The following is a 15,711-nucleotide window of genomic DNA, read 5'->3' on the forward strand; positions in this document are numbered from 1 at the left end:
GAGTGACTCTGCAGATCTGACAGCCGTGGGAAGCTCGTTCCACCGGGAGGGAACCAGTGTAGTGAAGAGATGAGACCATCTCCCTGGAGTAACTTAAGGCTAAGTGCCTTACTCAAGGGCACACTAGTGGTGGTGTTCCCGGGTGGAATTTGAGTGGGATTTGTGCGGCTGGGCGGCTGTGGCTCAACCGGTATCTCAAAGTCGGCAGCTCACAGCGGTTCGAATTCCCGGTGGAGTCATTGGTATCACTGAGGATCCATCAGCACTGAGAAGATGGATGGTAGCTGGCCCTGAAGTCAGCCACTTAGGTCATGAAAGTCTGAATCATGACCAGGAGCAAGTGGATGAGATTGCAACATTGTTGCATAAATTATTTCTATGATTTGCGTTCTCACAGCCCTTTATGTAAACGAAGTAACAAGCAATCAAAGCAACATACGTGGTAGTTGATTGGTCAGAAAATTTGAAAATTGCCCGTTCGTCCTCCCACTCTTATCCAGATCAACACGCATGCGCTGTTGTTTTCCTATGGACTGCCTCGAGCAGCGTTCTCGTTTCTAATCGTAGCAAAACCACCCTTTTCAAGCGGAGCATGCGTCGGTTGTTTGCTCCGGGAGTGACTTCGAATGCGCGTTCTCACAGCTCCAAACAACGCAGAGCAAAGCAAATGTTATCCTAAACTCCGATTCCAAGTGAAGCAAATGTTCTAGTGAGAACACACCCTTAGTCACACAGTATGAGGCAGCATCTGCAGCCAAAGAGACAAGTGAACATGCCAGCCACCATGAACAGAGTCCGCGAGCTCAAAAAGTGTTCCTTGAGAGAGTCAATAAACTCTCCCATGTCAGGACTGATATGGGCGATCCCTTCCAGGAAGACAGTGGGGACCTCATGAGGAAGCGGACGCTCTGATATTTGTGCATGCCAGGCAGGCAGTAGAGGAGGGCTGCAAAAGCATCCTCATCAAAGCCAATGACACTGACGTTCTCGTCAGTCAGTGTTCTGCCACCCCTGCAAGAGATTGGTCTTCAGCAACTATGGATTGCCTTTGGCCAAGGCCGGTTATGGTTAATAATGGCCTAAACGGCAGCCATTTTGAAATGTACGTGGCTAACAGTTTTTTTTCCAAAGAATGACCCAAGAGGACACTCAGTAAAATGTTGGTGCTTTTATCCACAAGTGAACGATTTTTACCTTATCTGCTACACTAATCGGTATGTTTACTGATAGGGAGGATGGCAGAGAGGAGGAGGAGAGAGAAACCTATATATACCTATAGCCCCTTTAATGGAAACGCGCATGATTCACATTTTCTTATCTCAGTTTTTGCAAACTTTTACAAGAATACAATTATTGCGTGATTAAACATGCTGTTATGAATGACAGACGACGTAACCATTCTGGTATGAAGACCGTCTACCTATTTTTATATTTACATAGTTGTAAGTTGTTATTATAACGCAAGATGCAAAAGTATAATTTGCTAATCTTGAAACAGTTGAGGTTACATGTTGTTTTCCCTTTAGGACTCAGTCAGTGTCAGGGATCCTCAAGCAAGCAGTGCCATGGACATAGGGAGTAGCCTAAGCCATACCAGCCTGATCCAAAATTCATAGCAGTAGGGAGTCAGGTGAAGTTGTCTAAAAATGATAGTGTGATTAAACATGCTTTTAAACATACAGCATTTTTGCAGTGGTCACTGGTCACAACCCCCCTATTAATTTTCCTTAGAAAAATGTTCCCTGCGTTGTTTTCTTCACGTTTTCTTCACTTCCTCTCGTTTTGAGTTGCTTATTAAAGGGGAGGAATAATCGACCGAAATAAAGTTTCCGAACTTTTTTTGAGGAGTTTATATATATCATATGAATGTCACATGCCGAAAACACTGTGTGAGAAGCATCACAGTTTGACACCAATTCATATGTTGTGACTATGACATGTGAAGTAATCAGAAAGTGCAATCTTGTTTCCCTTAACACACATAAAAAAAGAAAATCAGACTTTTAGCTCACAAAAGAGTGAAGACTGATTTCACGTATTTCTGTTTGCCGCCTGGTTGTTCCAAATACTAGCGCGAGTCACATATACATGGGTAGTTATTCACCCTCTAATGTAGAATCTTTAGTTTGATTAACTTCTTGGTGCATGAAAAAGACAAACAGTATGTTTCAAAACAAAACATCAGGCTTTGGGCCCAGCTCGCTGTAGCCTATTTGAATTCTAATGTCAAAGCTAAACTACTGTACATAACACTTGCTTACAGCCATGTTTACAGTATGAATAATTCCCCCCTTTTCTTTTTAATCTACAGCTGCTTGCTGACCTGGAAAACAACAAGATGTTTTCCGACGACCTGGAGTGTCAGAAACTTCTTATGGAGGCCATGAAATACCACCTACTGCCCGAACGACGTCCCATGTTTCAGAGCCCAAGGACCAAACCCAGGAAGTCCACCGTAGGTGCTCTCTACGCCGTGGGAGGAATGGACGCTACCAAAGGTACGCCCAGTCCTGATTGGCCTTGTCACTGTGAGGGACTCCTCTGAATCCATTAGGCCTTTCTCTCTCCTTAATGGCCTGGCCCTATTAATAACGGCTCGCAGGTTTTGATCAAAGAGGCTATTAAGAAGACGGACGTCCAGTAATGTGTGATGATGTCACCACCACAGCAAGCTTTTAACGGTTTCAGACTGGCCCTATTAGTGCACCAACAGCATATACCACAACCCTCAAAGTGAAACGACCAGCATATCATTAATAAACAAACACGATCTATTACACCACCCATCAGTTTAGATACACGTTAGATTAGAAGACATAATTTGGTTTAATGAAATCAGTCGTAAAGCAAAAAATAAATAAATAAAAGGTGTAAATTCAAAACCCTGACTGTTTATTACCACTTAAAACCACAGTACTATGGCTTGGGGTGGTCCAGTGGTCTAGCACCGCGGTCTACAGTGCACACATATGCCCATGTCGGCATGGGTTCGAATCCGGCCCATGCCCTGCTGACATGCCCTCTCCTCCTTACTTTCCTGTCTGTCTTCACTAACTCTATCCAATAAAGTGAAAAATATGAGTGGAACTGCCCCACTCTGAAAAAAACAACAACAACAAAAACATGGTACCCTTGCTTGTCTGTTGTCAGGATCTACGACGATAGAGAAGTACGATCTGAGGACCAACACCTGGATGCAGGTCGGCATCATGAACGGTCGGCGGCTCCAGTTCGGTGTGTCGGTGATCGACAACAAACTCTACGTGGTGGGGGGCAGAGACGGACTGAAGACCTCCAACATGGTGGAATGCTACAACCCCATCAACAAAGTGTGGTCCACCATGCCTCCCATGTCGACACACAGACACGGGTTAGGTGGGTTCCCATTTCTGCTATTTCTCTTATTTTGTGAGCTCAGAATTATAAGGTTCTATCTCCGTCTAGGGGAGTTCAGAGATATTGAGCGTCAAAGTTTTTACATTCCATTATGTTTTGTGAGATGGAACCTTTGTATTTTATGAATTACTAACTCAAAAATGTAAACATTTATAAAAATAACACCACACAGGCATTAATAAACACCTAATGGATCAGATTATGTAAAAAACAAAATTTTTACAAAAAATTGAGATAGAACCTTATAATTCTAACGTCACAATTTGTCTTTCTCTCTTCCCCCCCCTCCTCATTGGGAAACACTACACATACAGTTGCTACTACACTCTACCTGTGTAGTAGTAGCTGCTATGTCATTAACTATGTCATTAACTGTGTAATAACTATGTGAAAACACTGTATTACCGTGTGCTGTTAGAGCACAGGTACTTGGTCTTTTCAGACCTACAGTATGCAGGTGTAGCATTTTTCTGTTTTCATACTGTATGAGACCTTGGAAGCGTGTGCAGGTGTCCCCAGGCGTTTCCCTGGCCTGTCTTATACATTTATTATCAGGGGTGGTTTGATACTGAGCTGAAATAGGCCTTTTCATGAAACGGGCCGATCTTGTCAGATATTCCTCTCACTCTCCTGTCGGTTAGAGAACTGGTGAGCATGTTGGCCCGGGAGATCACACCGTATAGATTACCCCTGTGTGTGTGTGTGTGTGTGTGTGTGTGTGTGTGTGTGTGTGTGTGTGTGTGTTTGATCCTCGAGGTAGCAGATAGCTCAACTTCTTTGCTTGTGGTGTGCACTGTGCACGGTTTTCAGTGTAAGCGCCTCTCTCTTTTGCTAGGGCTATGACTTGCTCAAAAACGGAGAGGAGAAAGGACTGCGTTTTCGGTTTCAAGAACCACAACCATTTTTATCTATCTGCAAAGAACCATGTCAGAATCGCTTATGAATGGATGAATGATCTTTATTGTCATTGTAACAGATACAACTAAATTGAAAATGCAAGCCCTAGGTGCTAATAAACAAACACAGTCCTAAGATAATAAAAAACAAGAATGAGACATAAATAGGGGGGATATAAATAAGGGGATAAGTGATCGGTATGAATCTGAGAATGTATCTACGTATTATGTAAACTTATACATATATAATATATAGACAGGGGGGAGTTAGCATGTAACTGTGTACTTTTATAAACATCTGAACTAGTAACTTATATACAGTATATGAAAACCCACACAAGAATGTATTATATTATTATTATAACATATTGCAGGGTTATAGAACATTGCACTATTCCCTTAGTTATTGCACAGTAGTTTCTCGTATTGCACAGGGGGCGGGGGGGAGGTTACAGAGGGGATTTTTGTTTTGTTTTGCTTCGGTCTTAGCCGAGTTTAGTGCATTTATGGCCCTGGGGAAGAAACTGAACTTTAGTCTGTTAGTCCGGGTGGGCATGGTACTGAAGAGCCTGCCTGAGCGCAGCCGTGTGAAGTGTTTGTTGCCAGGGTGGTGGGGGTCCTTGAGGATTTTGACTGCCTTCTTGAGACGGCGGGAATTGTACAGATCTTCCAGGGAGGGGAGAGGGCATCCGATGATCTTCTAGGCCGAGTTGACCCTCTGGCTATTACATCTTACTGCACAAGTACACACAAGTACAATTCTTTGGCTTTGGTTTCTCAACATTGACATTTCAGCATTCAGATAAACAAAACACATTAATAACACAATAATAATAAGTAATGTAAGTAATTAAGAAAAAAAAGAAAGTAAAAGTAACACTACATTGATAAAGTGACCTGGTCATAACACTGTGGGTGTTCTGAAAGCTGCTTTGTACTGGTTTCCTTTGGATGGATTGATTTAATTTGACTGCTAACAATAACATGACTAGAAGTATAGACGTCCATTGTGTTGCGACATCCTTTTTTCATTGTTGGTGGAAAACCACTTTCCTCTGTGTGGAGTAACCGGCAACAGAAGAAAAAAAAAAACACTGCATTTCATCCATGCAGTCATCCTGTTTATAGACTCTCTCTTCGGTCAGTTCCATGACGATGACTCATCTGAGCCCTGCAGACTGCAGGGCTACTTCAGCAATACTAAAATGAGCAGCAGCCTCTCTGATTTATCCCGCCGTAGTAGTATCTGGTCACGATAAAGAAAGAAAAAAAAGATAAAGAAAATGGAGCTGCCTTCATTTCTTGTTATTGATTATCAAGTCACAGGGGACTGAGGCTGTGGAGACTGTTAAGAAGCCTGGAAAAGCAAAGCAACTGTGTGTTGCTGTAATGTTTAACATCTCAGGCAAACGCTAGCTTGTTGTTTTTATCCGCCATGCCGCAATCTCTCTCTCACCGATTCTGGTTATTGTCGACACACGAGATACAATTATATGCACAATATACATAATCTAATCGTGTGTTTTCGGAAAAAGAAACATGTACAGTATTAACAATTAGGGTAGTAACATAACTGTGTCCTTTACCCCCCCCCCCCCCTCCTCCTCCTCTATCCTGTGAAGGTATTGCTGTGTTGGAGGGCCCCATGTATGCAGTAGGTGGCCATGATGGATGGAGCTATCTGAACACAGTGGAGAGGTGGGACCCCCAGGCAAGACAGTGGAATTATGTGGCCAGCATGTCGACCCCGCGGAGCACAGTCGGAGTCACGGCCCTCAACGGAAAGTAAGCAAACTGCATTATGGGTAGAGGTCTGCCGTATGTACCGCACAGAAATGGCACCGCTGAGCAAAAGGGCAATTATAACTAAGCTAGCTCGGAGCTAGCACGTGGTCCACCAACCAGCCAGCCAGCCAGCACACCTATATTCTCTGTTTGGGTTTAACACTTCACGTCGTGGCTGTGTTCTTTTTTTTCACTGTGTCATTTACTATTATAAGTAGTAGTGTGAAAACAGTATTGTAATCTACCATTATAACCCTGCACTTATGCAGTACGGCACTTAGGGGTATGGTCAGGGTTATAGTTATGGTTATGGTTATAGGGCTGGGGTCATCGCTGTAAGTACAGTCTAGGCATCAGTAATAGCAGGAGTGTAATGTTATGTTTTCGAGAGTTTTCTTCCAGTCTCTTACTTACTTGTGTTGTGTGTGTTACTTTAAGACATTTAGAAATGCCCCCCCGTTACAATACGACCCTGAGAATGACTTCAGACTAACCATCGGTCTCATACATACAGTATTAGAGTTGCTATTACGATAGAATTCGACAGGATAGCACTTTGCTTTCCAGTGCTTCTCTCTGGAAGGTCCTTAGGGTTATTTTTGCATCTAGGTCAGAAATAGATGTTTCCACAGCTAGTTTTCCCTGCCAGGGCCATTGGGAGATCCATTTTACACTCATTTGCTCTTGGATGGTGTCTTACAACCCAAAAAAAGCAGCTAGAGGAAGAAAGAAAAAAGGTGCTAATGATCTCTAAACGCTGTATCTGAGGTGTTGAAAGTTACCACCAAGCAAAAAAATGTCTGACTCCTTTTGTTGTTCTTGCAGATTGTTCGCAGTCGGCGGTCGCGATGGAAGCTCGTGTCTGCGGTCCATGGAATGCTTCGATCCACATACCAACAAGTGGAGTATGTGTGCCCCCATGGCTAAGAGGCGTGGGGGGGTAGGAGTGGCCACATATAACAGTTTCCTGTACGCGGTGGGCGGCCATGATGCGCCAGCTTCCAACCACTGTTCCAGACTCTCAGACTGTGTGGAGAGGTAAAACTCAACTCAGATCAGCTCAATAATAGCTCAATAGTTCTCTAAACACAAAACACACAACATAGTTGTTTTTGTTAACATGTTTTGGACTGAAATACCGCATAGAAGTAGTAAATCGTGAAGATAGGCTACGTAAGCATGAATATCAAGAGAGAGAGAGAGAGGGAGAGAGTGTTCTGAGTGTGTTCTGTGTGGTGTACTCCCTTTTCTTCTTTCCCTGGCATTGCCTGCATGAGCACAACATTTCCAATAGAGGAGTTTTTTCCATGGGAGGTGTTCTTTTGGATGTGTCATTATATGGCTTCTGACACCCTCTGCTGGCTAAAGTTGGAACTGCAACTTGTATCTGACACATACCTCTAATATGTCTGCATCCACTGAACAGAATGGTCAACTGCATACACATATTCTTATAGTGATTCATTGTTCGTTACAATTTAGCTCCAAAATCTTCACAGTGGACTTGGCGTTTATACACAGACCCCCCCCTAAGTGTTTTAATCCCATGTTGCCAGAGTGACTACTTCTGTACTTCTGTTCCTTATCTCAAATGACCCACTGTTGTTGTCACTTGCAGGTATGATCCAAAAACAGACACATGGACGACCGTGTCCTCCCTCAGCGTCCCCCGCGACGCTGTTGGCGTGTGTCTCCTAGGCGACAAGCTCTACGCCGTGGGCGGGTACGACGGCCAGTCCTACCTGAACAGCGTCGAGTCCTACGACGCGCAGAACAATGAGTGGACTGAGGTAATTTGAATAAAATTGGACCGTATGGTGCGAAATTACTTTCTGAAATGACTTGAAACGCCTAAGCAAAGTTCATCTTCCAATTTTCCACTCATGTAGTCACAATCCTCCCTTTGTACCCCGATAGAATTAAATGGATTTGTGAGAAGAAGTGAAAGGCTGGTCATTAACTTTTATGTGTCTCTAACAGGAGGTCCCTCTGAACATCGGAAGGGCCGGGGCCTGCGTGGTGGTTGTGAAACTGCCTTGAGGACGTCGGTTTACAGAACGGCACCCTGGGAAGCCTGGGAAGGTCACAGGAAACAGGAAGTCTCTGGTGTCTCACTCTCCACTGCAAAAAAACACCCAACAACTTTTTCTGCTGTCAAGGATATACCCCCCCCATACTGCATTACCCACAAACCATTGTTTCTATCAACAGTGCTTTCCATTGTCCACTTGAAAAGGACGTTCTCTTGACTTAGATAATAAAACATATATATATTGCACATTATCAACAGATCAATCATTGATATTGTAGTGGCTCAAATGTTGGAAACTCACATGCCAAGCTTGTTGTGTTGATATGGTGTGTAAAAAATGCTCTGTAAAAAAATGCTAAATGCTATAAGATACAAAGAATATAGCTACGTTCGAAACTGCTAATCCTATTGCAGAGTTGGTTTTACATTTATACAGTAGCATTCTATATTTGTCTCATCAGCATATATTTTTTAGGTGTATACTCCTGTGTCATCCTCTTTTGTGTCAATTGGCAATGAAATGTACTTTTAATACATCACTGTAACTGGTTTACTTCATTTGTGGCTGTTCTGTACAAATGTTTTCTACTCTTGGACAAACTGTTTTTGAAGGACCACTGTGAATAGTAAAGATGATGAGTTCGCAAAGTGCAATACGAGGACAATTTACCAAACCAATTGGAGAAAATCACTCATGCACAACTTTCTGCTGAATATACTTTTTAAAGAGGAGAGGAAAATATCAAATGGACACTTTTTTTTTCTTCAAATGTTTCTTCGTGGAAGCTGTCGCTGAATAACACCAAAGTCATTAGCTTGTGGTAGAAGTCTTGTACATAAAGAAAAACTGGTTTACACAATCGTGAATGATACAAATATATCATATTGATATTTCACACTACTGTAAATATGTTTGCAAGCTTGCCAAAATTGCAGTCATATTTTAAAATCTCATTCCTATCCTTAACCATTCCCTTTATGGTTGTCTGCCTATCCTTTGGCATGCGAGCCAAACTAACGTTTCTTTGTAACTGTACATACAGTAAAATGCTTTTATCATTTGAGCCATTTGTTTGAGACTGACAGTAACCACTTACACTGACATTGAATTCATCCTCTGCTATGAATATGATGTCTTTTGAGTGACGTCTGACACGTGAGGGATATAGTAAACCCCTAGTTAATCTGGAATTTGATAATAGGATTGTTCTGATCACGTCGATGGTCATTCTGCTTGTTAAGGAGGAGGATTTGTAATTGTAATATTGACATGCTCTAAGGCGAAATATTGATTTTTATCATGATTTTATACTGCATGCAGACATAGAAATAAAATAACTTCATTCTCTTCTGACTGTGTGTGTGTTTTTTTTTTTTTTACTCAGACTGTCTATTGAGACACTAAACACTAAATAAACATTGTGATTAACACACACACACGCCAGCTCAATGGTAATTAAAACCATGCTTATTCAGTTGAAAACAATCCATTCTGTTACAGTTTATTTGGAAAGTCCCGGCGGTTTGTAGAGTTCACGTGGGCACAATTGCTCTGTCACAGATGGGCCTAGTGTGTGTGTGTGTGTGTGTGTGTGTGTGTTATTACTCTGTCACCTACCTAAGCAGTCATGTCACCTTAAACCCAAACGAGACATGCCTACAGAATTAGGCTCACAGCTGTGTAACCATGGTGACTGGTGCTGTTCCCAGCACCCGCGGTTTTTTAAAGAGCATGCTTAAATTTGACCTTGGACTCCATCGCTATGTTAGGCCTACTCCAGAACCACTCTCACTTCACTCACCTGCCACTAGGAGGGGCTAGGGTCAGGCAAACTGCATTCCTGCTCAAAGCTGACCCTGACATGGTTCAAGTATTAATAGAGCTAATTTATTTAGGAATATAAACCACTTACAGTACAGCATTCATGATCAGGATGATTTTAAATTGTCCAATACTGTCACCACCACCATTATTGGCATCCTTTTTGCAGCAACATTTTCTTTGTGAACAATTAGACTACAGCAGTTAGTGGTTAGCAGTTAGTTAAACAGAAAATCTTGTTCTTGTCCATAGACTCCTTTCAAGGTAAGGAACCAAATAATAGTATGTGATATTATAATTTGGTTGAACTCCCTATAACATGTTGACATTAACAGAATGACATTGGATTTGACCTCCATCATGGTGCTTAATGTTATAAATGTGTTTACACAATGGTGAAAGACAACCAGTGCCAGTGTCTAATGGGCTCTGTGCAGCTCTTGTAACAACCTGCTGACGGTGAACAAAGAGAGAAGAGCTCTAAACTGAAGCAACCAACCAACCTCGCCTTCCTCCAGAGAGTTGTGCTTAAGGTTAGCAACACCCCCTGATTGAATTGACACAGCAATTGAGTTCAGGGTTGCCAACTTTGGGTTGCCTGGCAGTGACTGGAGTGGAGTGAGATTTTGGGTGGTAGTAGCAGTTGTTGCCTTCTGAAAGAATCTCTGGAGGAAAATGTTTGTCGACTAACATTAACTATCCACCAATTCCTGTTGTTAGAATTATAAGGTTCTATCTCCATTTTTGTCAAAATAGATTTTTTATTTTTACATAATCTGATCCATTAGGTGCCTGTGTTTTTATTTTTATTTTTAATGTTGACATTTTTGAGTTAGTAATTCATAAAATACAAAGGTTCCATCTCACAAAACATAATGGAATGTAAAACATTTGAAGCTCAATATCTCTGAACTGCCCTAAACGGAGATAGAACCTTATCATTCTAAGGCCCTGTCCACACCTATACGTTTTTTTGATAAACGTTTTTCATATATAAAAATATTACCGTCCACACCAGCATGTTTATAAACAATGTATGTATCCACATGCATATGCATGAACGCAATATAAACGCTGTCATTGAGCATTCCACACCAGTAGTCGGCGATATAATATTATCCCCATAGCCCCGCTGGCCAATCAGACGCCTCTGTCTCTCAATGTTCTCGATCATTAACTGTGCATTTATCTGTAAACAGGTTAAAAGTCCAGTTAACAGTGAAAGAACTAGAAGCACTTTGTTCACATCCATTTTCCTCGCTTGTGTATGGAGGGTGTATCATGCCGTATTTAAATACAATACAAACATCGGAATGCAATACACACATCGGAATGGAATACACGTGTAACACCAAATACAATGCAAAAATACGGAATGTTTGTGCCAAAATAAAAGCAATGTGTATTACATTTGAGCGCAGCGTATTCCATTCTAGCATGTGTATTGTATTTGGTCACGAGTGTATTCCATTCTGCATGTGTATTACATTTGAGCGCAGCGTATTCCATTCGGTCATGAGTGTATTCCATTCTAGTGTCGGATACTAATTTGCATTGTATTTGCAAGTGCCATAATACCTACATCGGAATGGAATACAATGCAAATTACACCGGATATCGAAAAGCAATGCAAATGAGTATCCGCCCATATGCAAATTAGTATCCGCCCATAGGTTCTGCTCTTTCCGGCCATAGGATTCGCGATGCCAACGATGACGACAGTTTCTGTAATAGCTTATTAATAAAGATTCGAAAAATTATGCTGACCATCGTATTATCTTAGTTTAATGTCATTTCAATGAATCATATAACTTTTATTTACAACAACCACAACACAAAAATCGCTATTATGCACCGTCTTTGTCCGCGAATAACACCGGCTGTGGAGGTGGTACACACTTTGCTAACTTCACCATCTGTCTACGGTCATTTTGAGCCCTTAACCACCGCGCTGACACCCCGAGAAGTTATGCTTTTAACCGTAAACTCGATGAACCGGGAGTTGTCCAGTTGACAGCAGGGGAAGAGAATAATTCTACCCCGGAATTCCATTCAAATGCCCGCGTCAGTCAGCCTTTTCCGTAGAAATACATCGCTCCGTTATATATCTAACGTTACATGTTTTAAGGCTGATCTGTGCATGATAGTGCTGCATTATGTTGATCTATTTATATCGATCTATAAACGCGGAGATTGGAGCCCCAGACAGCGCTGCACTCGTATCTATCTTGAATGCCGATGCTGTGGTACTGTGCTGAATGAACCATTCGCTGACTGTCTTAATAAATCAAGTACAGAGATTCCAACCCGTGTTGAACATTCTATTTCCTTGTCAAATCGTGTATGCTGTCATTGCTGTGCACCATGAGATGACAACGCATTTAAGATCACAATCCTCAATAGATTGATTCCATCGTTTTACCTACAAGAAGATTCTACAATCTATCAGCCTTTCCGTAGAAATACATCGCTCCCTGTATAACGATATATATCTAACGTTACATGTTTTAATAGTAAGGGCATTTTACCAGATATTTGACCAATCTGCGAAGTAAATCGTTACCAATAAATTTCTTCACCAATGTGTTTCTAAAGGTGTGTAATAACATGTCCTAAAAGGTTGAAATTCAACTCCTGTGGGAAACCTCATAAAAAACGGCTCAAAGTTGGGGTACAGATAACCGATTTTCGAAAATTCGAAAATGCTTAAATTGGACTTGAGTAACTTTTGAGGGGTCAAACTAGGCATTTTTCATGATTCTGAGTTGATTGCAAGCATTTATTTGTCACCAAGAGCACTTCCTGGTGCAACCCCCAACCCCCCCCCACCCCCATTGGTGGTTGGCATTCAAAGTGAGGAAGTTTGGAGGTAACAGGTAACATTAGACAACATTAGACAGCACCAGCAGAGAGGCACTATCATGGGCATGGACACTTAGTCATAGGCCTCACTACATGTGGAACAATAGAACCAGGCTGCTTGAGCTACTCACACAGCCCAGCAGAGAGGCACTATCATGGGCATGGACACTTAGTCATAGGCCTCACTACATGTGGAACAATAGAACCAGGCTGCTTGAGCTACTCACACAGCCCAGCAGAGAGGTACTATCATGGGCATGGAAACAGAGTCATAGGCCTCACTACATGTGGAACAATAGAACCAGGCTGCTTCATTTACTCACACAGCCCAGCAGAGAGACACTATCATGGGCATGGAAACAGAGTCATAGGCCTCACTACATGTGGAACAATAGAACCAGGCTGCTTCAGCTACTCAGCCCAGCAGAGAGACACTCTGCTGGGCAGTAACTTACCTGTTATGGAGGCCTAAAAAAAGGGAGATGAAAGTGAAGCTGAATAGCTTCACTCTCACCTCCCATTGTGGAAGAGATGTACCAACATGAGATGTACCAAGGACTACCAGAGGTGTTCAGCTAGACACACAGCCCAGAGACAACACACCTTCCATGGGTGCTGTGACTAGGCCTGTGGCCCTATGCTGGAGGTCACATGAGCTCCAGGGCCTAACTGCTACTATGTCAGTCCGATTAGGAGTGCTCTCACTGGGCCTAGCTGTCTACCATTCACCCCTCCTCTGGAGCTCTGACCTCCAGGGCCTAACTGCTACTCTGTCAGTGCGATTAGGAGTGCTCTCACTGGGCCTAGCTGTCTACCAGTCACCCCTCTTCTGGAGCTCTGACCTCCAGGTACTATGTGATACACTGCCAGTCCGATTAGGAGAGCCCTCACTGGGCCTAGCTGTCTACCAGTCACCCCTCTTCTGGAGCTATGACCTCCATGATAGTGCCTCTCTGCTGGGCTGTGTGAGTAGCTCAAGCAGCCTGGTTCTATTGTTCCACATGTAGTGAGGCCTATGACTAAGTGTCCATGCCCATGATAGTGCCTCTCTGCTGGTGCTGTCTAATGTTGTCTAATGTTACCTGTTACCTCCAAACTTCCTCACTTTGAATGCCAACCACCAATGGGGGTGGGGGGGGTTTGGGGGTTGCACCAGGAAGTGCTCTTGGTGACAAATAAATGCTTGCAATCAACTCAGAATCATGAAAAATGCCTAGTTTGACCCCTCAAAAGTTACTCAAGTCCAATTTAAGCATTTTCGAATTTTCGAAAATCGGTTATCTGTACCCCAACTTTGAGCAGTTTTTTATGAGGTTTCCCACAGGAGTTGAATTTCAACCTTTTAGGACATGTTATTACACACCTTTAGAAACACATTGGTGAAGAAATTTATTGGTAACGATTTACTTCGCAGATTGGTCAAATATCTGGTAAAATGCCCTTACTATTAAAACATGTAACGTTAGATATATATCGTTATACAGGGAGCGATGTATTTCTACGGAAAGGCTGATAGATTGTAGAATCTTCTTGTAGGTAAAACGATGGAATCAATCTATTGAGGATTGTGATCTTAAATGCGTTGTCATCTCATGGTGCACAGCAATGACAGCATACACGATTTGACAAGGAAATAGAATGTTCAACACGGGTTGGAATCTCTGTACTTGATTTATTAAGACAGTCAGCGAATGGTTCATTCAGCACAGTACCACAACATCGGCATTCAAGATAGATACGAGTGCAGCGCTGTCTGGGGCTCCAATCTCCGCGTTTATAGATCGATATAAATAGATCAACATAATGCAGCACTATCATGCACAGATCAGCCTTAAAACATGTAACGTTAGATATATAACGGAGCGATGTATTTCTACGGAAAAGGCTGACTGACGCGGGCATTTGAATGGAATTCCGGGGTAGAATTATTCTCTTCCCCTGCTGTCAACTGGACAACTCCCGGTTCATCGAGTTTACGGTTAAAAGCATAACTTCTCGGGGTGTCAGCGCGGTGGTTAAGGGCTCAAAATGACCGTAGACAGATGGTGAAGTTAGCAAAGTGTGTACCACCTCCACAGCCGGTGTTATTCGCGGACAAAGACGGTGCATAATAGCGATTTTTGTGTTGTGCTTGTTGTAAATAAAAGTTATATGATTCATTGAAATGACATTAAACTAAGATAATACGATGGTCAGCATAATTTTTCGAATCTTTATTAATAAGCTATTACAGAAACTGTCGTCATCGTTGGCATCGCGAATCCTATGGCCGGAAAGGGCAGAACCTATGGGCGGATACTAATTTGCATATGGGCGGATACTCATTTGCATTGCTTTTCGATATCCGGTGTAATTTGCATTGTATTCCATTCCGATGTAGGTATTATGGCACTTGCAAATACAATGCAAATTAGTATCCGACACTAGAATGGAATACACTCATGACCGAATGGAATACGCTGCGCTCAAATGTAATACACATGCAGAATGGAATACACTCGTGACCAAATACAATACACATGCTAGAATGGAATACGCTGCGCTCAAATGTAATACACATTGCTTTTATTTTGGCACAAACATTCCGTATTTTTGCATTGTATTTGGTGTTACACGTGTATTCCATTCCGATGTGTGTATTGCATTCCGATGTTTGTATTGTATTTAAATACGGCATGATACACCCTCCATACTTGTGTAGCCTCGACCACCGTTGCCTGTTGTAAACATAGTAGTCACTGGTGCCAGGATATGACGTTGGAGGGAACAGCAAACAGCTGCAGTGCGCATGATCATAGAAATCTACGCGCATGATGACGTCACGAATACAAAGACTATCTCGTCCACACGTAAAAAATATACGGCGAATATACCGCGTTTTTAAACATCTTCACTCTGGCAGGCGTTTTTAAACATCT

General features: G+C 42.3%; 1 protein-coding gene across 3 annotated transcripts in view; it reads left to right on the forward strand.

The window, feature by feature from the left end:
- The window catches only part of klhl4 (kelch-like family member 4), a gene marked incomplete at its 5' end in the record, with an annotated part of 28,614 nt that extends 19,542 nt beyond the window's left edge, over nt 1-9,072 (forward strand). For all 3 annotated transcript variants that reach the window (XM_080525749.1, XM_080525750.1, XM_080525751.1), the window contains 6 exons: nt 2,312-2,498; nt 3,151-3,375; nt 5,915-6,077; nt 6,903-7,115; nt 7,696-7,867; nt 8,058-9,072. In XM_080525749.1, the coding sequence (XP_080381875.1) occupies nt 2,312-2,498; nt 3,151-3,375; nt 5,915-6,077; nt 6,903-7,115; nt 7,696-7,867; nt 8,058-8,117 (1,020 nt within the window). In that variant the 3' untranslated portion in view covers nt 8,118-9,072. The remainder of the gene's footprint in view (nt 1-2,311; nt 2,499-3,150; nt 3,376-5,914; nt 6,078-6,902; nt 7,116-7,695; nt 7,868-8,057) is intronic.
- Between the last annotated feature and the right edge of the window lie 6,639 nt (nt 9,073-15,711).

This window comes from Nansenia antarctica, assembly GCF_963989245.1.
Source record: "Nansenia antarctica genome assembly, chromosome: 3".
Taxonomy (NCBI): domain Eukaryota; kingdom Metazoa; phylum Chordata; class Actinopteri; order Argentiniformes; family Microstomatidae; genus Nansenia; species Nansenia antarctica.